The 26,887-nt window shown below is 36.7% G+C and overlaps 1 protein-coding gene across 1 annotated transcript in view; it reads left to right on the top strand.

The window, feature by feature from the left end:
* Positions 1-26,887, top strand: part of heatr1 (HEAT repeat containing 1) — a 48,778-nt gene that overhangs the window by 10,881 nt on the left and 11,010 nt on the right. Inside the window, 31 exon segments of the mRNA XM_048171589.1 lie at positions 2,059-2,098; positions 2,845-2,945; positions 3,074-3,178; positions 3,285-3,402; positions 4,443-4,550; positions 4,692-4,787; positions 4,895-4,977; positions 5,395-5,606; positions 6,154-6,275; positions 6,540-6,734; positions 9,064-9,232; positions 10,510-10,658; positions 10,938-11,015; positions 11,017-11,131; positions 11,855-12,027; positions 12,165-12,281; positions 12,283-12,321; positions 15,214-15,456; positions 17,868-17,999; positions 18,169-18,272; positions 18,356-18,502; positions 18,688-18,806; positions 19,059-19,180; positions 19,254-19,382; positions 20,233-20,463; positions 20,636-20,765; positions 23,136-23,305; positions 23,405-23,457; positions 23,544-23,667; positions 23,945-24,085; positions 24,257-24,558. Coding sequence (XP_048027546.1) covers positions 2,059-2,098; positions 2,845-2,945; positions 3,074-3,178; positions 3,285-3,402; positions 4,443-4,550; positions 4,692-4,787; positions 4,895-4,977; positions 5,395-5,606; positions 6,154-6,275; positions 6,540-6,734; positions 9,064-9,232; positions 10,510-10,658; positions 10,938-11,015; positions 11,017-11,131; positions 11,855-12,027; positions 12,165-12,281; positions 12,283-12,321; positions 15,214-15,456; positions 17,868-17,999; positions 18,169-18,272; positions 18,356-18,502; positions 18,688-18,806; positions 19,059-19,180; positions 19,254-19,382; positions 20,233-20,463; positions 20,636-20,765; positions 23,136-23,305; positions 23,405-23,457; positions 23,544-23,667; positions 23,945-24,085; positions 24,257-24,558 — 4,167 coding nt within the window.

Here is a 26,887-nt window from a genome sequence, read left to right as displayed (position 1 = left end):
ACAAGAAAAGATGTATGCTCCAGAATATAAATCTAACTTTTTAGCTGCAGTCCATGAAGGTAGTGATGGAGGATCATCAGTCCCTTACTGAGTGACCAGAGAGGGCTACCTGCAGAACCAGAAAGAAGGTGCCAAAGTAAGTTTTAGAAATTTGTACCATCTTTGAATAGTAGTTGTAAATGATGTGTTCATACACTCTGTGATGACGCAGGATGGTTGGTTTCTATCTGTGCTCTATGTGAACTTAATCACCATGCAATCCAAATTCTTAAATTATGTGTTTAAGGAATACTCCACAGCTAGCTGTGCATTAAACTGTTTTTTTTGCATGACATGGAGGCAAAGAATTGCATTCAGAATTTGTGTTCAGATCGTTTAATGCACAGCTAGCTGTGGATTATCCCACATGGTTGTTTGCCGGCATTTACAAGTTAAAGCTGTTATTGATGTTTGCAGTGCAATAGTTGAACGGAAGTGTAAAATTTAATTATTTTCATAATTTATGGCTTGTTAGATCTAGCTTTCTGCCTCTTAAAATTAGTCACAGAGATATAGCAATGTGGTAAGATTGCATTTATTTGAATGAATGAATTATTGCATTTATTTGCATTAATTATTAAGAGAGAGAGATGCATTTACTTACATCTATGAAGCATCTCTCTCAACTAAGAATGAAGCTGTAAGTTTAATTCCTGTAAAAACCAGTGACATAACCCCCTTGTTACTGAGAAATATAATGTAGCGATTCAGTAGCAAAGCTATTTTATTGGGAAAAAAAATAGTACCACATAAAGTCACTGACTGCTAAGATGCATGGTGTGTAAAAGATGCCAATGATCTGATAATTCCATAGCTGAAGAGTTCCAAACTTCCACTAGCGTTAATATTAGCACAAAGGAGCTGTGCAGCGGGATCCCGGGTTTACATGGCTGAGCAGCTGCATGTAAGGTTCACATCACCAAGTACAATGCCAAGCGTCACATGGAGTGGTGAAAAACACTCCGCCACTGGACTTTGGAGCAATAAAAACGTGTTCTGTGGACTGACAAATAGCTCTGCTCTGTTTGGCAGTCTGATGGGCGAGTCTGGATTTACCTTATGCCAGGAGAACATTGCCTGACTGTATTGTGCTAACTGTAAAGATTGGTAGAGGAGGGATAATGGTATGGGGCTGTTTTTCAGGGGTTGGGCTACGCCCATTACTTTCCGTGAAAGAAAATCTTAATGCTTCAGCATACCAAGACATTTTGGACAGTGCAATGCTTCCAATTTTGTGGTAACAGTTTGGGGAAGGCATTTTCTATTCCAGCATGTCTGTGCCCCAGTGCACAAAGCAAGGTCCATAAAAATATGGTTGGATGGGTTGGTGTGGAAGAGCTTGACTGGCCCACAGAGCCCTGACCTCAGCCCCATTGAACACCTTTGGGATGAACTGGAATGTAGACTACGAGCCAGGCCTTTTTGTCCAACAACAGTGCCTGGCCTCAGAAAAGCTCTACTGGATGATTTTGCAAAAATTCCTACAGAAACGCATTAACTTCCACTCTCCCTTGCAATTCCATCTCTTCTCTGATGACCTGTGCACCGGTGTTAGGGCCTAGTCAAAAATCCTTTTTCTTTCAGCACTTTCAGTCGCTCACGTGAGAGCGCAGATTTAGCAAACGACAACATTCCAAATCAATTTCAGATGGACAAAATCATGTCCTGCCCTACACTTTTTTTCTGGTTCAGGAAGCCGTTTCATTTAGATCACAATACAATCACAATTTTCCATTTCATGACAACTTTATAATGTATAATGTAGCTTGTTTGCATTAACCTACTACACTTTTATAGTCTACGCTTTTCATTGTGTCCTGCAAATATTGGTGGATCTTATGATACGTTGCTCCCGATGTTCCTTATTTGCAAGTTGCTTTGGATTTCAGATCCAGATTGAATAAATGTAAACCATCAAAGTGCTCCCAGTAGGAGCTGTATAAATTCAGTCAGACAAGTATATAGGCAAAAGATCTTTTCTCATATCTTGTGAAATGCTGCATTCAATTTTTGGCTTAGGTACCGTAATGATGAGATTGCAGCTTGGAGCTGTTTCCAGGCAACGTTCATAATCCTGTAATCAATCCATGTGAGACTTTGTTTCTCTGTTGATGACCACAGAATACTTCACCTGTGTACCAAAGATTACATCTGAACAGGGTTTAAAGGGATGGTTCACCCAAAAATGAAAATTCTGTCATCATTTACTCACCCTTGAACAGTTGTTCCAAACCTGTATAGATTTGTTTGTTGTGCTGTGCACAAAGGAAGATATTTGGTAGAACGTTTGTAACCAAGCAGATCTCGCCCCCCATTGACTACCATGGTATTTTTTTTTCCCTACTATGGTAGTCAATGGGGGACGAGATCTCTAAAGAAATGTCTTCCTTTGTGTACAGCAGAACAAAGAAATTTAATCAGGTTTGGAACATCTTGAGGGTGAGTAAATGATGACCATTTCAATTTTTGAGTGAACTAACCCTTTAAAACATTAAGCGTTATACATTTGCCGAACTTTGTAAATGGTTACGGAGAAAAAAAGACGCTTAACGACTGACTTTCAAATAGTTCCGAACAAAAATCGTTGCAAAAATATGGCCAAATGTCATGTAGTGTATTTCCAGCCTTTAGTTTAAGTCCATAAATCTAAACATTAAAAGTGGTTATAATACAGCATAAATGTCCAAACTTTTGATTGGTAGTGTCAAGGAGCAAATACCTAATGATACCTGGAACCTTAATCAAAGTAATCAAAAGTAAAATTGACTCTTGTTCACATGGTTAATTACTTTGTTTCCTTAATAGGTGAACAGCCGAATTGAAGGTTTGTCAGAAAGTACTGGACTATTACAATCACTGTTTCAGAATCTTCAACTATCCAACAACTTGGAGAACACTGCAGCCAAGTAAGCGGGGTTTAATTTAGCTTCAATTATGAGTGAAACTCTCTTTTCCCTGTACATTATGCATGTACTGTATGATGGTCTGATGATTTATTAGATCTTTACTCTTGTACATTTGTTGCTTTGTTCAGGCTGCTTCTTGAGGAGTATGTTTCCTGTGGCAGTGAGCTTCCCTCGGATATGATTTCAGCTCTTAATCAGAGAATTCAGTCTACTGTACGACTTTTTGAATCCAGGTAGGTTTATAGTCACTTCTGCACTTTTTTGGTATAGTATAGCTCATAAAATGTTATTCAATCACAAGGAGTGTTTTGTTTATCTTTGAGTGGTTTTTGCTCATAGGTATCCAGGTGCACTGGATGTGGCACTGGAAAATCATGTCAAAAATGTGTCAACTGATGATGAAAAAGGTCTGCTTCATCAGTTCATCTCTCTTACGATGAGCTGTGGAAAATATCAGGTAGGAAACCATTTTGTGTGCTATTTATTTTTATTTTTATTTTTTTGCTAACAAATTAATTCTAATTTGTTAGCTAATTCTTTAGCTAACAAATAATCCATAATATTGTACAATCAGCTGACTTTTATCGCAAAATAAATTATGACGGGATAATCAGGACCCTGATGTGAAACTGATATTAGTTAATATGGGACACATCAAATCAGTTACCTGTGACAATAATCAATTATGCAAAAATATGCAGAATGCTGTCATTGACCAATCAGAAGTATTCCAGAGCACTGTGTAATAATGAGATATGTTTAGAAATGTTTGTTTAGGATTGTGTACGTGATTTTGACACAAACAAAGAGACTGTACCTCAAACTGCATCAAAACAATGCAAACGTGATATAATATAGTGATATATCATATATATAAATTCAACAAAACAACTTCCTCACATTTTATGGACTAAATGCTGAGCTTCAATGATTACATTTCTCCAAACAATGACTGCAAATGTCTTTTGTTAAATTTTCCATTTAGGTTAAATTTATAATTACCTGTAAAGATGGCATTTCTCTTATCATTTACTGATCTGCAATACAAAATTTTGTGAATGTGTATGCGATTCTGATCAGTTTCAGTCAGCTCTCAAACTTGTGATTAGTTTTTAGAAATCACAGAGAATAGAATGAATTAACTGTCAAAATAGATGCATTAACGCTGTTTAAAAAATAATGACATTAATCATTTAAGTAGATGTTTAAAGGGATAGGTTCACCCAAAAATTATTTAAAAAAAAAAATTGTGATTAAAAGCCTAAATTTGGACTAAGCCACTCAATTCATATGATTAGTTTTACGATCTCTTTATGATATTTTTGAAGTGTCAAAGTGGTAGTTGCATCATCAAAGATCTTCATTTGTGTTCCAAAGATTAACGAAAGTCTTACGGGTTTGGAACGACATGAGAGCGAGTAATTAATGACAGAATTTTTGGGTGAATATCCCTTTAATAAAACCAAAACAAGACTTTAAAATATTGTTTATATGCAGATCCTGCCAGAGTCCGACACCTCTCTGATGCTCAGCCTGAATCATCCGCTACCTTCTGTGAGAAATATGGCAGTAGACTACCTGAAGAAGATCCTCACCTCAGAACACGTGTGTATATTTTGTATTCTCTTTTAATGTTAGCATACGCTTTTTCACCTTGTTTTTCTCATATTCCATTAAACATCTAAGAGATGCACATTAATGAACTAATGATGAGATGCTTTTTGTCCGTGTGTCTTTATGGAGCAGAGTGGCTTTGATGAGGCATTTTTGAAAGATGCATTGCTGGAGAGAGTAAAGGATGATGCGCCAGAGATTGTGCTGTCTTCACTTAAAGCATTGCAAGTAAGATGACCGTGTCATGCATGTAATTAGTTTTGGTCACAAACTTTCAATTTGTCTTATTTTTTGTACAATTGAAATGTTAATTGTCAGTTACGGTTGCTTGACAGCTTCATGTGGGACTTATGGATCCAGAGGAGACTGTTTCCTGTTTGATTTCACTTCTTCACCGCATCAAACCATCCGCAGATTGGTTAGTTAACTAATTTTTTTTACCTTCCTTTAACTCTGAGCTGGTCCTCGGACCTGGATTTTTGCATTTCTATGTCAACACTATCAACTCCGAAATGAATCTGCAGCAGTCAGGGGGTATAAGTAAGAGCTCTGTAAGTTGTTTACGGTTCATTATTATTATAATATTATGTGCTTTGAGACGTAAGGTAATTTAACACCATCCCTCGTGATGCTTTGCAGACTCTGCTGTGTGCCTTCATGTCATGAGTGCTCTGAAGGGATTTTTTTTTTTTTATACACATTGCATTAATACATCATATCATGATGTATCTATTCATATCGCTGTATGCTCATAATGATAATGTAGATTTCCACACTAAGAAAGATTCTCTAGTTTGGCTTTAGTCAGGCTTTATCTGGTCCTTGTTTTCTGCAGGTGTTCAGTGCTAAAAGAGGCTGTGCAACTTCTCGATGACCCACGTATTATTGAGGGCAACCCAGATCTTGAGGAACAGATTAGTTGGGAGCTCGTGCCCTTCCTGGTGTTGACCAGTGCTACGCCCAAGTGTGTGGAGCTGCAGATGGCATCTTCTATTGCTGAAACCACTCTGCTCTCCAAGCATCCTCTAACTCAGGGTTGGGCCAAAGGTACATTTTACAGGCAGAAATAATAATAATAATTATACACACACACACACACTGTCCAGCCAAAAAAAGTCATTGTTTGGATCTTAATAGGCATTTTAATATGTTGTTTCCAACGCATTCTTTTTTTTTTGCGACACATATAACATGCTAGAAACATAATAATCGCTGTAATAATGAGGCATTCATAGATTCTTAAGTATTTGCCTATTAAAATCCATTCATTCATTCATTCATTCATACTGCCGCCTTTAGTTTTTACTGCTCTGGAATGGTATTTTATGCTAATTTCCAAGAAGAAATGTCCAGTAGATATTATTTTACATTCACAAGGTTTAAATTTTATAATGTGACTGTCTGCGTAAAAAAGGAATGTTCAGCAAGAAATAATGTGTTGTTATCAGTTAAAATAATTTTATTTTATATCAATTTTAATTGGTTAAAATTATTTTCCCTGCCCACACTGGCTTTGTATCAGAGACAGAGAAATGTATTAGATTTTGATGAAATCAGTTTTGATTCATGTTGTCTGCTTTTCCTTTATTCATAGTGCTAAAGGATGTTCTGGTCAAAACCTCTCCATCAGATGTGCTGGAGGTGGCCAACCAAATGCTCGCAACAACTCTGATCAAGAACTTTGCTAACATGGATCATGCGACCAAGCGAAACTCTGTAAGTGTCAAACATCCTAATATACACACAAATTAACATTCTCTCATAATTTATCTCCAAAACTATATCAGTTTGTTTCTTTAAGAAAATGCTCAAGTTAATGTTGTTTAAACAGCAATGTTTTTAAAAATATCTTCCACAGAAGAATTTTTTATTTTTTTGTGACTTAAGAGCTTTACAAACCTGCGCAAGTTGTTTCCATTCAAATCTCTTGATGCAGAACCAACATTGTCTTTGCTGTGTTTTCTTTTGTGTATCTTGCAGCTGAAGAATGTCTGTGATATTATGAGCCGCCAGGGCAGCAGTGTGCGGGAAAGAACCGCATTTGTGGTGTTCAGTTCAGCACTGCTACAGAGTCTGCAGTCCATGATGGAGGGTCAACACTTCCACACAGCACAGAGCGTGTACAAACTACTGGAGCCGTTACTGCTACAGGTCCACACAATCCAACCTGAACAGGTCAGAGTGCAAATGCAGAAACAAATGGCCACAATCTACTATTTGTGATGCACTGATGCAGAAATTCTGGTCAGTAACAGTTTTAAGAAGATTTTGACTAGGAATTCATGATGTTCATCATCAGCCTCTAGAGCAAGATGACCTATTGATGTCAACCATAGTTTTTAAAAATGATCGATATTGCTATGATTAGACAACCTCTTATGTTGTTATCAGCAAGAAATCTAATTTTGACCCATACAGTTACAAATTAAGATATTTTTGATGAAATCCGAAGGTTTCTGAACCACACATAGGCAGCAACGTCACTGCACATTTTGAGGTCCCGAAAGGTAGTAAAGACATCATTAAAATAGTCAACGTGACTACAGTGGTTCAACCTTAATGTTAAGAAGCGACAAGAATACTTTTTGTGCGCAAAAACAAAACAAAAATAAGACTTTATTCAACAATTTGAACTGTTGTCATACACAGTTGACGAATTGAACATGGTGTAGGCTTCCGTGTTCTATGTCAGAACGGTGACTCAGCATCACTCCTGCGTCAGCATCACACGCATGTGTCATGGTGCTCACGTGTACAGCGTCGGCCAATACTGAGCCGACGTTCGGACGTAAACACGGAAGACTGCACTGTGTTCACTTTGTCAATAGGTTGTTTGCAATCACATGGTTCTGGTGATGCGCGAAATTCCGGTGGAGGGCAAGCAGTGAAAATTAGAATGGAAGAGATGGGGGAAAAGTCCTTTCTTTGCTGGTTTAGAAAGGTATAAACAGAAAATCACAACATATGTTGGACGCGATCCTTATGTTATGAAGAGGAGCGACTTTTCCGCTGAATTAAAAGACTTTCCTGCCATCGAGGAGGCAGATATAGAGGATGTGAAGCTGCCGTCACGCCGTGTTCAGTTCTAGTCTAGGTTTGTTTATATCGCGCTGCCTTTCTACTAGTGAAGTTAGAGCAGTATTTTGATTTTCTGTCATGATTCTGAAAAATGTCGCCATTGTAGGTCAGTTATGCTGAATTGAGAATTGTAATAGGAACTCACGATATCGTTTGTGGAAAAAAAAATGGACGGTAATACAATTTTCGCCTTGGTTGAGAAGGTGAGGGAAGACGACTAGCAAATGTAATAATGTCACTAAATAAACCCACTGCCTCTCACTCAAAATAATCATATACTTTGCTGAGTTTTGTATTTGGTTTTTGTGTAATAATTAACATTATGTTTTAGAGTATGATCACTCGGCTTGTGAATGATTATAACTTGCACACAGCCACTTCAAAACTGTTCACGAGCTTCTATGGGTTTGAATGGTTGTCATTTGTTGAAATAAATACAAAAATACAGAATGTCTGTGTCCTGAACGTGACCCTCCGATTCTCCTCCGTGGGAAAGTGAATATTTACAAAAACAACATTAAAACTAGTTACATTTACACGCTTCCAACAAATAAATGGATCGACTTCTGTCAGCTTGTTGAACACATTTATTTTATTTGGACATTTTCTACCATACGATGGCTGAAGCAGCAGCTCGTGACACTTCTCATGGTAACCAGATCAACATTGTGAACAGAATACTACAAAACTGAAGTGAAAATACCAAATTAAAATTAAATAGGATAAAATATCTTCTCCTCCCTGCAAACGATAGCATGAAGAATGTGAATATTTAACCAAGTCAAAAAGGTAAGCAGGTATCCATATTAATTTAAGTATCAGCAGGCGCAAAACGCTATAAAAGGCGACAACTTTTCAAGTTAAAAATAATAAAAAATAAGTTATAAAAAATGGTATAAGTTATGTAAACGATATAAACACCTTCTGGGTTCTCGATTTTATCGATTTGAGCAACCATAAATGACGCAAAACATGCGAATTTTGAGATTTTGATAGGATTCCTATATAGAAACATATATCCTATATATCACTCCCTGCCCTCCAGACTCATTCGCGCTGCTGCTGTGACGTCATGTGCAAACAACCTATTGCGTATGACAACAGTTCAAATTGTTAAATAAAGTCTTTTTTTTTTTTTGCGCACAAAAAGTATTCTCATCGCTTCATGACATAAGAGTTGAACCACTGTAGTCACATGGACTATTTTAACAATGTTTTTACTACTTTACTACTTCTGGACCTCAAAAGGTGCAATGACATTGCTGCCTATGTGTGGTTCAGAAACAGATTTCCTCAGATTTCATCAAAAAATATCTTAATTTGTGTTCTGAATATAAACGAAGGTCTTATGGGTTTGGCATTTTGACGTGAAATAACCTTTTAAGTCCAATGTTAATTTTCTCTTTTTTTCTCTAATGTATGTTAGGCTTCTAATGAAGAGGTATACGAGTGTCTTCCGGTCTTTGTGGTATTGGGCAAGTTTCTGCAGAAAATGAGCTCTGGTCTCAATGCAGAGAGAGAACAAGACCTCCTTCTGCTGTCACTGCTGCAGCTTTTCATCAAGACACTCAAATGTCCAGATTCCACATTTAAAGGTAATGGACGGCTTATTTAGCTGTGAACTGTGATGTGATTGTAATAAATATTCCACAAGTCTTCATTTGTGGCAACTTACATTTTATGTAAACTGAAAGAACTAAAATCTAAATATTCACACTATTTAAATGCTATTAAAAAATATTAGATTGTTTAATTAGTTTATTAGTTAAAGGTGCAATATGTAATATTTTTGCAGTAAAATATCCAAAAACCACTAGGCCAGTGTTATATATTTTGTTCACTTGAGTATTTACAATATCCCAAATGTTTCCAACTATTTGTAAATTAAACTATTAGAAAATTGCAATTTTAACTCTGGGACGTGTGAGTTGCCGCCTGTCAATTGCGTCATACCCGCGTTACCCTCGGTTTCCGGTTTTATTTTGTAGAAACCATGGAAACACTAAAGATGCTTTAAAAATCTACACGTTTTAATAGACAAGGTAACAACTGTTTTGTTATATTTATAGGCAGAAAACAAATTGTTATATAGCTCAACACGTTTAGTCTTACTGTTTAAATCTAATTTTCTTGAATTTTTTTTTTTTTTTGTGAGTATGCTTTACCATGCCTCAGAGAAAAACACTTTTTTGTCAAATAGCTAACATAGCATAATCAGATGCAGCTCTATTTTTAGTAACGGTAATAAAGAATTTTCTCCATCATACAATATGTTTTAAAATTAATTGCATGCCATTTATCAACACAAGCCATCCAGCAGTTAATATGATATTCTAAAATCGATCTATCTTACTGCAGTGTGCAACAGTGTCTCACAGCAGCCGCCGGGCGAACGCACAGAGTAACGTTATAAAATTTTCAACACACTCAAATGTATCTATTAATAAACAGAGCTGCGTTACCTCATACTCATGACCAGAAAAGCGGAAGCGGCGCCGGCGACTGGGTGATAATAAAAGTTCTGCTGCTCGTGAGGCGTGTGTTGCGCAGTCGCTCCAGTGGCCTCGTTCAGCTCCCGCAACACTCGGTCCTGCTCTGCTTCATACTACAGTAACGTTAATAATCACATCCATGAACATGATTTCTTCCTGACTCCAATCCCTATTCTTTTCACCGTCTGTTGAGGTGGAGACCACATGTCCCAAGATTCCGCTCTAAAACTTGGCATCATCAAGCTACGCCTTTGTTTTGAATAGGCTTCTAGCGACCTCTAGCGGACAGAATTATTACATATTGTACCTTTTTAAAAGTTATTTTCAAAGGGCAATACAAATGTTGGCTTATGTTTGGTTAACAAAGTTGTGTTTTTCAGATGAGTCATGGTGGAACCCAGAGAAAATGGACAATAATGCCTGCTGTTACCTGCATCTCATGTGCCGTCTGTTTGACGTGCTGATCTCAGGAGCCGGTCAAGGGCCCTTGGCTCCCTGCTTCAGGAGCCTAATGCAATCTCTGTTACAGGTACTGTATTCTCCTCACAGTTACTGTTTACAGTTACAACTTCCTCTCCCTCTCTAGATGGAATAACATGCTGTTGAATTTGAATTTGACTGATGTATATGTGGCATATTAATAGTTCTTGGACATGATTTTCACTCTTGCCATGCTAGAATTATGCCAGATATTGCCATTGTTACAGTGAGAAAATGCTTGATTGAAGATTTATTTACAAGTGTATTTGATTTAAAACAATGATACTGGCTAGATGGCTAATTTCTCTCTGGTTTTGTCATTATTCAGGTGCACTTGAATGAGCCGATAACATTGTTTAAGTTCCTCTCTCTCTTATGGGGCTACAACAGTAATTTGGGTGATCAACTTGGATTGTCGGGTTAGTGCCATACTGCAAACTCAGGCTCTTTATGTGGGAAACGCTTTGCTTTGCAACCAGCCAAAAAAAACCCTTAACCTACTGGCATCAGGTTCCTCACCAGGTATGTCAATATGGTTCCTCTCACATCGTGTCAGTTACATACAGTATGTGGTGGTGTTGTTGTTGTTTTTTTTTTTGACTGTTTGCACATTTAATCGTGAATAATCTTATATTAACATTCAGTTACTTTTTAAGAAACAGAAAAAATCTAATCTTGGGTATATGTGTAATTGTAAATTCTGTATTTTGTGTGGGTGACACTAATAGCGTAAATGTAAAACTCCTTACTTGTTTCATTTGCACAAAAAATTCTAGATTTCTCAAACTATATTAAAACGTACTGGAAATGCAAACATAGAACAGTACAAATCAAATAATAAAATTAATTTTGATCCCTAGTTCATGCATTAAATAGTTCTGTAATTGTTTCTCTAAAAGGTATTACTGGCTTTGATGTTGTGTAATAAGGCTGGGAGATAAATTAAAATATAAATATTGTCTCATATGAGAACACCAAGATTTTTTATTGCCTCTCTAAATTAAACCTCATTTACATTACGTTTTATTAATTTCTGTGAATTATTTCTTTGTTTCAATCAGTCAGTTCAAAACACTCATTGGATTTCACTCAACATTTATAACAAATATAACATTTATTGCTATGTTATATTTGTACCAAAAAATGAGAATAATTAAATACAATTCATTTTATTTATTTAGATTTTTTTTTTCCAGAGTGAATTTGTTCTTAGCCATGACTCATGCTGTGGTTGTGTTTTTGCAGTGGTGCCATCTTTGCTGGTGTGTCTATGTTCAGGCGTGTGTGAAGTTCGGAGAGCTGCCATTGCTGTGCTCCACACTCTCTCAGGGGTTGTTTCTTCCCCTTATTATCCGCTAGTGGAGAACCTTCTTAAATCATCAGAGGAGATCATAGCTGACCCCTCATACCTCAAACAGGTCAGTCAAAGCACAATACAGCATCCTGGCTGTGGTAAACGGAATTTGTCATCTACATTATACTTATGTTGTATAAGTTCTGGAAGATTGCCTAAATCAAAATTCTTTAAGAAATAACACTTGTGATGTTACCATAGGCACTCTCCAAGAGCTATGAGGAGGCAGTGTTACTGAAAAATAAGAATAAAAAGCTGACGTCAATTGAGCAGCTCCTGCAGTGTGTTCAGTTGCCTGGCTGCCCTGCCTACATTTCCAAAACACTTGCTGCGAGCACTTCAGGATGTTCATGGAGAGGTATTGTCACCAAACTATTCATTTTAGTTAAGTTTAGTTCTCCTAGAGTAGTGTGTTTGGTAATTCAGTTTATATTGAAAGTGTATTTGTGCAGTCCATGTGTTTAGGTTGTGAAATTGTCAAGTTTTCATTGTTTAAGAAAAAGTTCACCCAAAAATGAAAATTGTCATTGTTGATTCATCATCATGTCATTCCGAACTTGTATGGCTTGCTTTTTAAGAAAGTTTTTGTCCTTAAAGGTGCCCTAGAACACCTTTTTCACTAGATGTAATATCAGTCTAAGGTGTCCCCTGAATGTGTCTGTGAAGTTTCAGCTCAAAATACCCCATAGATTTTTTCATTATTCAATTTTTTTAACTGCCTATTTTGGGGCATCAATTAAAAATGTGCAGATTCAGCGCGTGTCCCCTTTAAACACTCGCGCTCCCCGCCCCCAAGCTCGCAACTCTATAATACATTGCATAAACAAAGTTCACACAGCTAATATAACCCTCAAAACGGATCTTTACAAAGTGTTCGTCATGCAGCATACCAGATCATGTAAGTATAGTAACGTATTTATTTGAATGTTTACTTTTGATTCAGAATGAGTTTGATAGTGCTCCATGGCTAAAGCGAACAATAGTGTTGGAGAGATTACAGACTGCAAATGTTTAATAATGAAAATAACGACATGGTTCTTGTCTCCGTGAATACAGTAATAAACAATGGTAACTTTAACCACATTTAACAGTACATTAGCAACATGCTAACGAAACATTTAGAAAGACAACTTACAAATATCACTAAAAATATCATGATATCATGGATAATGTCAGTTATTATTGCTCCATCTGCCATTTTTCGCTATTGTCCTTTCTTACTTACCTGCATAACGTCTTATGATTCGGCTGTTGCTGCTCCAGACGTTAATACTGGCTTGTCTAATTACTTGAACATGAGCTGGTATATGCAAAAGTTTGAGGGCGTACATATTAATGATCCCGACTGTTGCGTCACAGTCGGTGTTATGTTGAGATTCGCCTGTTCTTCAGAGGTCTTTTGCACAAATCAAATTCACATAAGAAGGAGGAAAAAATGGTGTTTGAGACTCACTGTGTGTCATTTCCATGTACAGAACTCTAATTATTTAACTATGCTGAGGTAAATTCAATTTTCAATTTTAGGGCACCTTTAAAATGCAAGTCAACAGAGGCCCAGGCCGCAACTTTTCAAATTTAAAGGCCTGGTTTCTAGATTTCTTTGCAATTTTACTGGTTACATGATGACATGATTTTTATTTTTTGGTTAACTGTTTTTGCTTATTGGGCCTGTTTATGGCAATATGAATAAATTTAATTGTTATAATAGGGCTCTACGCTTGAATTTTAAATTAAAAAATGAAAATTAATTAATCAAATTATAAAAATGTAGTAAGTAGGGGTGTGACGAGATCTCGTGGTACGAGATCTCGCGAGACTAAACTGTGACGAGATTTCTCGTCGAGGCGAAAAGTAGTCTCGTGATGTTGCCATGACAGAGTGTTAGGATGATTAGGAAAGAATATGCCACCGCTACGTTTACATTATGCCTCCACTGTCGTTTTGCTTTGTATTTAAATAAAAAAAAAAACATTTAATTCAGTTGGATAACGGTCGCCGCCGCTCCATATTTACAGAGTACGCGCGACCGTTTAAAAGTGAAAGTAAACGCGCGCGCGCATTCAAACGTGATTTCAATACCCCGCATTTTGAAAGCGGCTCACTGATGAATACAGATATCTCTCAATATGAAAGCTATTATAGGCTGGGCAGTGTAGTTGTAACCATCTCTGAGCTCTGTATCAAAGAAAAATTTGGTCTTATTTGATCTTTGAATATTGAGAGAGTGCGATTATGGTTGCACTTATTGTAAAGTGTTACCATAAAAATGAATAACAGTTTTCTCTTCTTATTATTTACTAGTACAAACAATAAGGTTTCATTTGTTAACATTAGTTAATGCACTGTGAACTATCATGAACTAACAATGAATGACTATTTTTATCAACCAACAAAGATTAATAAATACTGTAGCAAATATATTGCTTGTTGTTAGTTGATGTTGGTTAATACATTAATGTTAATAAATGAGACCTTATTGTAAAGTGTTACCATTTTTATTTATACTGTTTTTATTTCTGTGATCAGATTGTGGAGAGGAGTTCAGTTAGGAGCTGTCAAAACAGTCAAAAGCTGTAGAAGCTCATAATTCATGTACAGTAAGATCTGAAGAGACTGAAATCATACAGAAGAGAAGTCAGTCAGTTGAGTTAGTGGCAAAACCTTTTACATTACTTGAGTATTGTTGTCTTTTACTGCATATGATAATTCAGTCTCAGAAAGTAGAACTGAAATGACATTCATTACAAAATGATTAGTTAAAACATTTCAAATACACCTGCAGAATATTTTTTCTAGTCATGTATTTCGCCATCTTGTCTCGTCTCGTGAACTCAATCTCGAGTCTCGTCTTGTCTCGTGAGATACTGGTCTCGTCACACCCCTAGTAGTAAGTGATGACAGAATTTTAATTTTTGGGTGAACTAACCCTTTAATTTTGCTCAGAGGTAGAATTAATGAATTTACACTGCAAATAAAATTGCATAAATATGTTATGAAATTTAGGTGCACCTAAATATTTCTTCACAGTTGTACAAATGTGATTGAAATGTTTGCAATGTAGAGCCCTGGATAAATAATTCTGGGACTGTGTTGAGTCTGCGCATGATGTTCAATGTAAAAATCATGGTCCTGAAGTAAAACCAGTTGAGAACCAATGTAGTAGAGATACTAGGCCTGTTTGATATTGGGTTTTTTTAGGTAATCGTTGCTTATTTGGCATGTTTATCTTATAATAATGCCCTTTGTCCAGCCCATTTTGGCCATTCTTCTGCCTACTGTGGAGCGATTTCTCGAGCAGTGTGCTTCAGGCTCATGCACCTTCCTACCAGACGAGGCCCTCCTACTGCAGCTCCTGCTGAGCAAGTTCAACGAGATGTCTGCACCTTTACTGGTCAAAGACCCTCAATGCCTAGAGGTCTTCATTAGGGCATTGAGCACCTCTGCCAAGCCGTACCCGACAGTGCCTAGTTTCCAGATTATCGCCCTTGAGCAGGTTGGTAGATGTTTAGAATAAGTTTTGTATTCTTTGGAAGTAAATTAAAAGTCAATGTAAAGTGTTTGGAAGTAAATGTAAAGTGTTAAAGTCATTTTAAAACCAATTTTGAAACTTCCCTAATGTGAATTAATGGTGATGCAGGCTATTCAACAAAAAAGAGTAGTACTTAATTTTATACAGAAGGAATTGATTATATAATGTTGGTGGTGCATGCAAGAATGTAGCCAGACTTGAACGTAGGTTTGCTTAAACAACCTCAATAGCTATTTGGCTGCTGATTAATATTATCCAATAGCCCGTGCAACCTGAATGATGTCAGCCATGTTGTTTTTTGTTTTTTGAATAACTTGCACTGCTGAATCTTGCACAGCGGTTATTAAAGTAAGTAGGATATGTGCTTAACTTTCATGAAAATAATGTCACAATACAAAATATTATGATTCTAAACCCTTATACATTTTGACTTGGGGGTTAGTGGTTATATATGACCAGAACAGTTCTAAACATCCTGGTCAATATTTTGTCAGTGTATAATTACATAAGGTAAGAACTGGATGCCATTACCTGATGCACCTTCTAGAGCAGTGGTTCCCAAACCTGTCCTGGAGGATCCCCTAGCCTTGCACATTTTGTATGTTTCCCTCATCTATTCACACCTAATTCAACTCATGTGCTCATTAGTAGAGACAGCAAGACCTGAAAATGGGTGTGTCAGAAATAGGGAGACATACAAAATGTTTGGGAACCGACTGCTCTAGAGGGATAGTTCACCCAAAAATGTTAGGGGTGTAATGGTACACAGAAGTCACGGTTCGGTATGTACCTCAGTTTTGGGGTCAGGGTTTGGTACGATTTCTGTATAATAGGAAAATGGGAAAATGGTCACACTTTAGTTTTAGGGTCCATTTCTTGACTAACTATTAACTTCTGCCTTAATAAACCCCTAATTACTGCTTATTAAAGGATTAATTCACTTCAGAATTAAAATTTCCTGTTAATTTACTCGCCCCCATGTCATTCAAGATGTTTATGTCTTTGTTTCTTCAGTCGAAAAGAAATTAAGGTTTTTAAGGAAAACATTCCAGGATTTTTCTCCATATAGTAGACTTCAACAGCTACCAACGGGTTGGAGGTCTAAATTGCAGTTTCATTGCAGCTTCAAAAAAGGGCTCTACACGATCCCAGCCGAGGAATTTTTAGAAAATGAACGATTGTTTTGCTAGATAGGGCCCTTATTCCTCATGTGGGATCATGTAGAGCCCTTTGAAGCTGCATTGAAACTGCAACCCGTCAACGATAGCCATTGTCCACTATGTGGAGAAAAATCCTGGAATTTCGACTGAAGAAAGAAATTTGTTATTTAAAAAAATATTTTGTCATCATGTGAATATTTTGGATGACATGAGGGTGAGTAAAAATTATCAGGAAATTTTAATTCTGAACTGAACTAATCCTTTAAGGTTGTTAAGTTTAGTTATTGGGTAGGATTAAGGGATATAGAATAAGGTCATGCAGAATAAGGCATTAATATCTGCTTTATAAGTAGGCTACTAATAAACAGCCAATATCTTAGTAATATGCATGCTTATATGCAACTAGTTAATAGTGAGATTTGGACCCCAAACTAAAGTGTTACTGGAAAAAGCCACAAATCCACAATGCTAGGTTTCCTTTCATTTATTTTGAACAGAAGGTTGTGCAAATTACAGTTTGCTCCACCTAGCAGCATTTAGTCCCCTTGAGGTAGTTGGTACAGTACAGTACAGCATCCTTTAATGTATTAAGTAGTAAACAGAATGCACTCTTGCATAGGTCATATTTTTTTGCAGGGCTGATAAAAAACAAAAGGTATTTGATCACTATCAGCTACAAAACTGAAAAGCATCTTGTGTTATACAAGTACAAAATAAACAGAATAATGAAAAATAAAACTTGTGCATTGGGAGTGTAACAGTTTGTTCCACTTAAACTATATTTAAACATTCAAAGCTTAAGAACAACCCTCCTATACTTATACTTTTCAACACTCTGATACAGTTGAGAGCACGAGCCTTTCAAAGTATACTCCTTTGTCCGTGAGCACAGAAAGACACATTCAATGCATTCGTGCATCTATTCTAGAGGACTTGTTTTCAAGCCGTCATTCGCACATGCGCTGTTCTTCTGCTCTTTTTCCTGTTGTGGTGGTTAGCAAACAGTGTTGCATTACCACACGTACCCCTTTCTGGATTGGAGTGTGTATCGCCTGTGACTAACTGTTTTATTTGTCATCTAACTGTATGAACCAAGCCTTGACATCTGTACTTTACAGGTTCAAGACGATATATAAAATCATTGTTGCACCTTATTGGACACAATTCATTCTCTGTTGTTAGTTTTGTTTGTAAATTGATTGCATGTTTCCTCAGATCACCAAGCCGTTCTTTGCTGCTCTAGGAGATGAAAAGATTCAACAAAAAATTCTTTCAGTTTTATTTGACTTGCTGGTGGGGAGCAAAAACCCTGTCTGCGCCCAAACTATCAACAGCGTCTTTAAAACGGTATGGGAAATATTCATGTTGATTTTCTTCTTTCCAAAAATTCATTTTTAAATTATATTATTGATGAATGGTACAAAAAAGTGTAATGTGTTTCACATTGTTCACGTTGTTTGTATTTGGGGCATTAACAATAAACCTGTTGCATGTTTTGCTGTGTCCCTGTTTCTAGATTGCTGTGGATTCCGAGCTAGTGGCCAATGAGCTTATGCCTGTAAATAAACAAAGAGTTACTGCTACAGTTCAACAAACACGCAGGAGTAAAATGCAAACGAGGTGCATAGTTGTCCTCATGTAATAGACTTCAAACTCTAGTTCTGGAAGATTTGAAGGTTTAAATTGCAATTTTTTTTTCCCAGAAAAACACAAGACACATCTGGGCCGGTGCCAGATGAGGGTGTTGTCTCTTGGCCAAGGGTTACCCTGATTTTAGAGCTGCTGCAACACAAGAAGAAGCTGAAGAGAGCCCAGTTTCTTGTGCCCGCTCTGTTTAATCTGCTCTCCAGGTGTGTTATGACATCTACAGCCATGTTTTGACATTTACGCAAGTTTCAAACTCTCAAATTAGATAAATGCTCTGGTCCAGTCAAATCAAGATGAATATATCATGTCTCACCGAATTTTCTGATTGAATATTCTATGAAATGCGTCATATAAAAGATTGTGAAAACTCTTTTATTGTGTGCTACAGATGTCTGGAGCCTGCAGCAGCTGGACAGGAGAATATAGAGTACACAAAACAACTCATCCTCAGTTGTCTGCTGAATGTCTGTCAGAAACTGTCTCCTGATGGAGGTTCTATCAGCAAAGGTACTAGAAACCTGGCACGAAATTCCTATAAAAATATTAAAACGGTTATGATGAAGTCATATGTTTTTTGCTCTATCTGGATGGTAATATTTTACATGAGGGCATGAGATAATTTTGCAGACCTTGAGAAATAATTACCATCCAGGTTATTGTCACCTTGCAGAGAATATAAGGACAAGCTTTCTCTTGAGTTTCTTTTAGTGTTGAGTAGGCAGCTTTGTTTGGACATAATGCATTTGTGTATGTTTGTAGATGTGCTGGAGGAGGATAAATTTAACGTGGAGCTGGTAGTGCAGTGCGTCAGGATGTCAGACATGCCCCAAACTCACCATCATGCACTGCTTCTGCTCGGTGCTTTGGCGGGTATCTTCCCTGTAAGTACAGTCATGAAACACTCACACACATACATTCAAATGCAGTGGTAACCGTCTTACTCTCTGATTTCAGGAGAAGGTTCTTCACAACATCATGCCCATCTTCACATTCATGGGCGCCAACATCATGCGACTGGATGATTCTTACAGCTTCCAGGTCATCAATAAGACTGTTCAGGCAGTCATCCCTGCTCTTATAAAGGTTTGTTTAAAAAGTCTCTGTTCTGTATACTGTTTGATATAATCAAGACATTTGATTTGCAAAAGGGTGTTAAAGATTTGAACAAACCTCAAAAATTTAGTATTGAACTTCAGTGTGTAACTGATTTTATATGCAAGTATGATAATATTGTAATTGTTGTTTGTCAAAAAACAAACAAAAACGTCTTGATTCAAGATGTGGTGGCAAAAATAAATATCCATTTATAAGTTCTTGTTTTTTATATTTATAACATGACATAGTTAAGAATATCAGCACAACTGCTATGTGATATTGTTTTTATTGTAAACAAGAAGTAATTATGTGAATTATATTTTAGGTACAGTCTGTTTTTTTTTTCTCCATTTTGCCAATCAAAATAGTTAGTGGACAACTTTGAGCAAAGCACTGCAGTTTAGTTATTGAATGTATCCATGTTTTTGAATGAATCAGGTGAGTCATTGATTCAATGACTTATTTATATAGACAGTCACTTGCTTCGTTACTGAATAAATCAGCTATTTGAACAAATGAGTTGAACAAAGGAGTTATTGATTATGACAGTGAATTTACCCCTACCTATTGGCAGTTTTAGTTTCATTTTTAAAGTATTTAATTTTCGTTTAATTATCGTTATCAACAAAACGCCCAGAGAAGACTGGTTTGTACTATGGACGTGAATGATATCAAACACAACGTCCTATTATAGAGGTGGGGAGTTTTACACAGGGAAGGCCCACTCTGGTTTTCTTCATGCAATGTCAAAGTCTAGCTTTTCCGTTATTTAATAGGAAAAAGTACTTTCTTTTAACTGTTACAAATAGCATTATTCTTGATTCTTGTTTCTCCACAGGCCCATGAGGGTGGAAATGCCCAGTCTGAGGGTCATATGGAGACTGTGGTAGCACATATCATGCATGTTTTTATTGATGCCCTTCCTCATGTACCCGAGCACAGACGCTTACCCATCCTCAGCCAGCTGCTGGGCACACTGGGTCCATCTCGATTTCTCTGGGTCCTGATGCTGCTCATGTTCAAGCAGCATGTCACACAAACATCTGTCAGTGCAACTGGGACCGAAAAGGTACAGAGGGTTTCATGGATGTTTTTTATATATATATATTTTTTTTTTTATATTGACATTTTTGAGGGGTTTACCACTGAATAAACAATTTATCTCCAAAAAATGCTTTGGTACACTGGAAACCCATTTGTGTTAAGGGTTGGTAGAGACAGTTGTGTGATGTGTTGTGCAGGAGTCCGTTTTAGAGAGAGATCAGGACTTCTGGATCTCGGTGTGCTGTGAGTTTGAGGTAAAGGAGCAGTTGACCTCTCTCATCAGAATCCTGAAGTATCTCATGACTTTACCACAGGACAAAGAAGAAGGTAAGAACTGCCCACTTCAATAAATGCCTCAAATGTTTTCTTCAGAAGAAAACAAATATGCACAAATAATCCATCTCTGCGCGTCCATTTAATATGAAAGTGGGCGGACTTCACAACATGCTTACATTCAAGCATAAACTCAGCCCATCTTGTGCGCATACAACAGCTGGCCGGAAGCAATGGTTTATAGTTAGTCATGTACTGACAATTTTTCCCCTACCAAAAAAAAAATTTTTAGAATCAAGTTCTGCCAGGAATCAAGTGGAATTTGTGTATTTTAAGTAGGGCTGGATTGACAGTTTTATGTTCTTTAGTTTAACAAGTCTTCATTTTGCTGAACCGATATTAAATCTGAACTCCCAAGATAGTGTATGCTTTTTTCTGTTGATGCATAAACAAAACTTTACCAATCATTATTTGTAGTGTGCTTGCCATACAATTATCATGGTAACACTTTACAATAAGGTTCATTAGTTAACATGAACTAATAATGAACTACACTTCTACAGCATTTATTCATCTTTGTTAATTTAATTTCAACATTTACTAATACGTTATTAAAATGAAGAGTTGTATTTGTTAACATTAGTAGTTAATGCGCTGTGAACTAACATGAACAAACAATGAACTGCTATATTTTTATTAACGTTAACAAAGATTAATAAATACAGTAACAAATGTATTGCTCATGGAAAGTTCATGTTAGTTAATACATTAACTAATGTTAAAGTTACCATAATCACAATAAGCTTTGTTACTTTTGCTAAGAAACAGTCGCAGCTTTGAAATTGGCAGCACGGAGCACACCTGAACTGATCTTGTATGTATTCCTATGTATTGCTAGTTAGCACAAAATACACATGAATGAACATCAGAAGGTATGTTAAAGAAACAGTGCAATTTAGTGAAATGTATCATATCTCAAGTAATTGCTCAATCAGCATTTCAACCACAGAAAATTAAATAAAATGGCTGTAATGTCAATAAACTGTCGCATAACTTTACATTTACTTCAGGAAAGCCATTCAGTGTCCAGAGCTTAACTTGAAGAAAAATTCTAGAGAAGATTTACTAGTTTACTAAATATTTTAAATGACAAAAAAATGACAGCCCCTGTTTAAATGATTATTTTTCAACAAAGAACTGGTGTAGAACTTTGCGCACTTTAAATGTTTGTATACAACAGTAAAAAACAGTAATATTGTGAAATATTATTACAATTTAAAATAACTGTGTACTATTTAAATATATTTGACAAAGTAATTTATTCCTGTGATGCAAAGCTGAATTTTCAGCATCGTTACTCCAGTCTTCAGTGTCACATGATCCTTCAGAAATCATTCTAATATGCTGATTTGCTGCTCAATAAACATTTATGATTATTTACAATGTTGAAAAAGTTGTGTACTTTTTTTTTCAGGATTCCTTGATGAATAGAAAGTTCAAAAGAACAGCATTTATCTGAAATACAAAGCTTCTGTAGCATTATACACTACCGTTCAAAAGTTTGGGGTCAGTAAGAATTTTTATTTTTATTTTTTTGAAAAGAAATTAAAGAAATGAATACTTTTATTCAGCAAGGATGCATTAAATCAATCAAAAGTGGCAGTAAAGACATTTATAATGTTACAAAAGATTAGATTTCAGATAAACACTGTTCTTTTGAACTTTCTATTCATCAAATAATCCTGAAAAAAAATATTGTACACAAATATTTTGTACAATTGTACACATTAAATGTTTCTTGAGCAGCAGATCAGCATATTAGAATGATTTCTGAAGGATCATGTGACACTGAAGACTGGAGTAATGATGCTGAAAATTCAGCTTTGCCATCACAGGAATAAATTACTTTGTGAAATATATTCAGATAGAAAACAGTTATTTTAAATTGTAATAATATTTCACAATATTACTGTTTTTTACTGTATTTTTAATTAAATAAATGTAGCCTTGGTGAGCAGATGAAACTTCTTTTAAAAACATTAAAAATCTTAGTGGTTCCAAACTTTTGGACTGTACTGTATGTATGTGTGTGTGTATATATATATATATATATATATATATATATATATATATATATATATATATATATATATATATATATATATATATATATATAGCTATTGAATTTAACAATCGCCTACCTTGTTTGTTTGTTTTTTAAAATGGACATACACTGTAGCTGATTTATATCTAAATAATATTAAATTGAGAATCGGAATCAAATCAAGAACTTGTGAATCGGAATCGAATCAAATCTTGAAATGTGTTGATATCAAGCCATAATTGTAAGAATTAGATGTATGACATCAACATAAAAAAAATAGAGGACAGAGAAGAAGATTGTTTGATATTTTCTCTGTGCAGCTCCGGAGAAAAATAGAACCCGTGGAAGAGGTGTGGTGAAGAAGCAAGAAACAGTCTCAGATCTAATTTTCAGTGTGGAAGCACATAGTGGCAAAGACCTCCGCCATTTTAAGTTCCTCTCCATCTCTTTCATGGCTCAGCTACTTTCCTCTGACAGATTCGTTGGAAAGGTGGGTTTAGAGCTGGAAGCAGTTGAATTAATGTTGAAATTAAAATGCCCCCAGGATTTTACAAAAAACATCCTAAATGTGTAATTGTTTGTCTGATAGATGGCTGACTGTGAGGACTTAACAGAAGGCACTTTACAAAATCTTCAGCACGAGTGAGTTGACGCTTTACTACAGTACTTGACTTGATGGTGATTGGTTGTGGTGTTTGTGGGTTGTAATGTTTGTGTTAACTTGTTAGTCTTCTGGAGGAGGTTCTGCGCTACATCCATGCAGTTGCTCGATGTGTAGAGGATAACTCTGATAAACCCACGGCTAAGTTCTGGAGAGCTCTGCTCAGCAAGTCCTATGACACCCTGGACAAGGTTGGAATCACTGCATTTATACAAATTGAATCAATTTGAATGACATTTTAACACAATGTCCTAACAATCTGATCAAACAACAAGCATTTAGTCTTCATACTGTGCACAATATGCATACTAGATACTGCAGAAATGGAGTAACACGATTCTTTTCTATTCTGAACTGAATCACAGTCGGCTTTCTTGAACTGGTGACTTCATTGAACAGATGTTTTTTGTGTACACTTTCATTTGTGCATGCATATGCATAAAACATGCTGTATTATGTAATTTTCAGGTTAATGCCCTGCTGCCCATGGATACCTTCATTATGGTAATGAGAGGACTTATGGGTAATCAGTTAGCATCAGTTAGAAGGAAGGCCATGGAGTTACTTAATAACAAACTACAGCAGCGGACACGTTGGCTGGAGGAACAGGTAAAATAAAAACTATCATTGGGCAAACATTTTAGTTAATTTCGTCAATTAAGCATTTTAGTCTCTTTAGTAAATGTCATATTTTATAACTTATAAACAGACTGCCCATTCTACATTAATAAATGCTCTTAAATATTTGCTTATTTCATAATCATATAATATTTCTGACAGATTACTGTGCTTCTGGAGCTCATTGGCATCCTCCTGAACATCGTGGGTCGGAGTCACGGACATGTCACAGCACAGGAAGAAGAAGAGTTGGCTATCAATCGACAGACGGCCCTTTACAGCCTTAAGCTTCTGTGCCGAAATTTTGGCACTGGCCACGAGGAGGCTTTTATACCAGTGCTGAGCAAAGCGGTGGAGCTGGTTGCTAATAAAGATGAGGAGAAGAACGTCATGGGAAGTGCTTTGCTGTGTGTGGCGGAAGTTACCAGCACACTGAAAGCCCTTGCTATTCCACAGTTACACAGGTACTGTTAAGCCCACACTAAGGCCTTTGTTTTGTTTTTTATGGGCGTTAGTAAATGTATACAGTGCATATAATGTAAATATCGTCTTCAGCATTAGGAATGCTCCGACCAATCGGCTGCAGATCTGTACACTTGGCATCCCTTAACCCTACCCCTACCCTAAACCTCCCATACACCAAAGCTTCCCTACTACCCGTATCCACCTCAATAGCTGACGGATCTTGCAATTCAAATGAACGATCGTACAATTTGATGTAAGACATGTAGTTAAGGCCACTTAATATAAAGTGGGACAAATTGCCACCAACACGCATGTGTAAACAGTATACAGATGGGGCTTTTGCACCACGTTCAGCTTTGTAACTTTGTGAAACATTAGTAAACCATAGTGAATCGCACATGTTCATTTAGAGCAAGTTGCCTCGACTCAAACTATTCCAAACACAACATAACATGATGCAAAATTCTTGAGAAAATCATCACTGAGTGACATGACATGCTTCTTGGCTAAAGCTATAGGACTTTCTGGAGCCAATCACATTGCAATCATTTTTGGAAACTGGATCTTTTTGTAGAGTTATAAGCCATTACTTTTAAGTATGCCACAAGAAATCATGTGAAATCATTTGAAATGCCTTCAGGGTGTAATGGTGCGTTCACACCAGACGCGAATGAAGCATTAAGCGCGAGTGATTTACATGTTAAGTCAATGCAAAGACGCGAATACACATCCTGCGATGCGATTCGCGTGAATGAGGCAGCGCGAATTGAGCGTTTCTGTCATTTGGCGCGCGTAACGCGTGAGTTGTGTGAATCCCATGAGTTGAAAAATCAGAACTTTAGCGAATTTTTCACGCCGCGTTAACCAATCAGGAGCTTTCTCTAGTAGTGACGTGATTACGATGTAGCGAGAGGAGGCAGAAATCCAAAACAACAATGGAGGACAAAATCATTGTTCGCTGTATGTGGATACCCAGAGCTGTATGATGCATCTTCATACCTTTATAGAAACAGGAATGAAAAGGATCTTGCTTAGAGGAAAGTGAGTGAGGAGGTAATCTGGTAAGTTGTGAAAAACGCTCTTTAATCAATTTGAGCTATATATACATATACATATTGAGACTACAAGCTAGCTAAAGCTGGCAAATTGAGCTTATTCGCCGTATTTTACAACTACTTTCCCGCTGACGAGTTGATGTGTGTATTCAGAGGAAGTGTGCAGAAACAGGACTGGACCCGCCTGGCAGAAGCCCCTATCATGACACGAATTTGTGTCTGTTGTGAAGTGAATTTCACACGCGAATGAAGCAAGTAAACTCAAAATGTTCCAGTGTCCAACTATGTGCGAATAGCGCATTTATTCACGCAAATCTTGTCTGGTGTGAACGCCCCATAAGGGGTTAACAGTGAGAGTCAACAGAGAGCTTACATATCACTTAAAATTTATATATATAAAGCTTGAATGATCGGGATTGGTATCGGCATCGGCCATTCATGATGACAAAAAAAACGGTAGTCGGTATCGGTTGCAAAAATCCTAATCAAAGCATCCATCTTTGAAGTGGGTAACCGGTTTAGCCAGTTCACAGAATCAAACTGAATTACACTTTAGTTCCAGGTTTAAAGACACACATCCAAAGTAGAATGCATGCTCCTTCCATAGCACCGAATGAGATAATAAGCATGTCCAGACCATAGACCAAAAAAGATGGACAACACGTCTCCCACTTCCTTCCACTGTAGAAAAATGTAACCAAAATATCCCAGAAACGGTCACTGACGATTACATTATTTGGATTTGGAGCCTGAGTCAATCACAAGCACAGCTGTCAACCATGACGTTACACCCCATTTTTATGGCATCAAATATCTAAAACCAAGCTTATTTGAAAAACAAACACTTAAACATACAGTATGTCTGCATGATAAGAACTACCTAAAATGACAAACCATTTTTGGAAAAAGTTATTTGAAGTGTTTTTAGTTTGGCTCACTTCCCATTTGATTACATGGAGAGGGCATGGTTTATGACCTATACTGCAGCCAGCCACCTGGGGGTGATCAAAATGTTATGGCTTCACTTTTCAGGACATGTGGTCCAGACAGCTTATTAACCAAAGAACTGGTTTGAAATGAATAAATCAAACCTACAGGCAGAGTTGAAAGTCAGCTTTTCGGTCATGTCTGATTCAAAAAGAACTGAATGGCTGGTTCTAACTGTTGGTTAGGGTTTTCATTCTTTTATATTATTTTTTTTCTGCATCTTGGATTATCAACTTGGAACTAAAGTTAGATTTAGTTTGATTTTGTGAACCGGCTCAAAAGAATG

This window comes from Megalobrama amblycephala, linkage group LG20 (genome assembly GCF_018812025.1).
Source record: "Megalobrama amblycephala isolate DHTTF-2021 linkage group LG20, ASM1881202v1, whole genome shotgun sequence".
Lineage (NCBI taxonomy): Eukaryota > Metazoa > Chordata > Actinopteri > Cypriniformes > Xenocyprididae > Megalobrama > Megalobrama amblycephala.
Note: the sequence above shows the minus strand (reverse complement) of the source record. Positions and strands in the feature narration are given on the sequence as shown.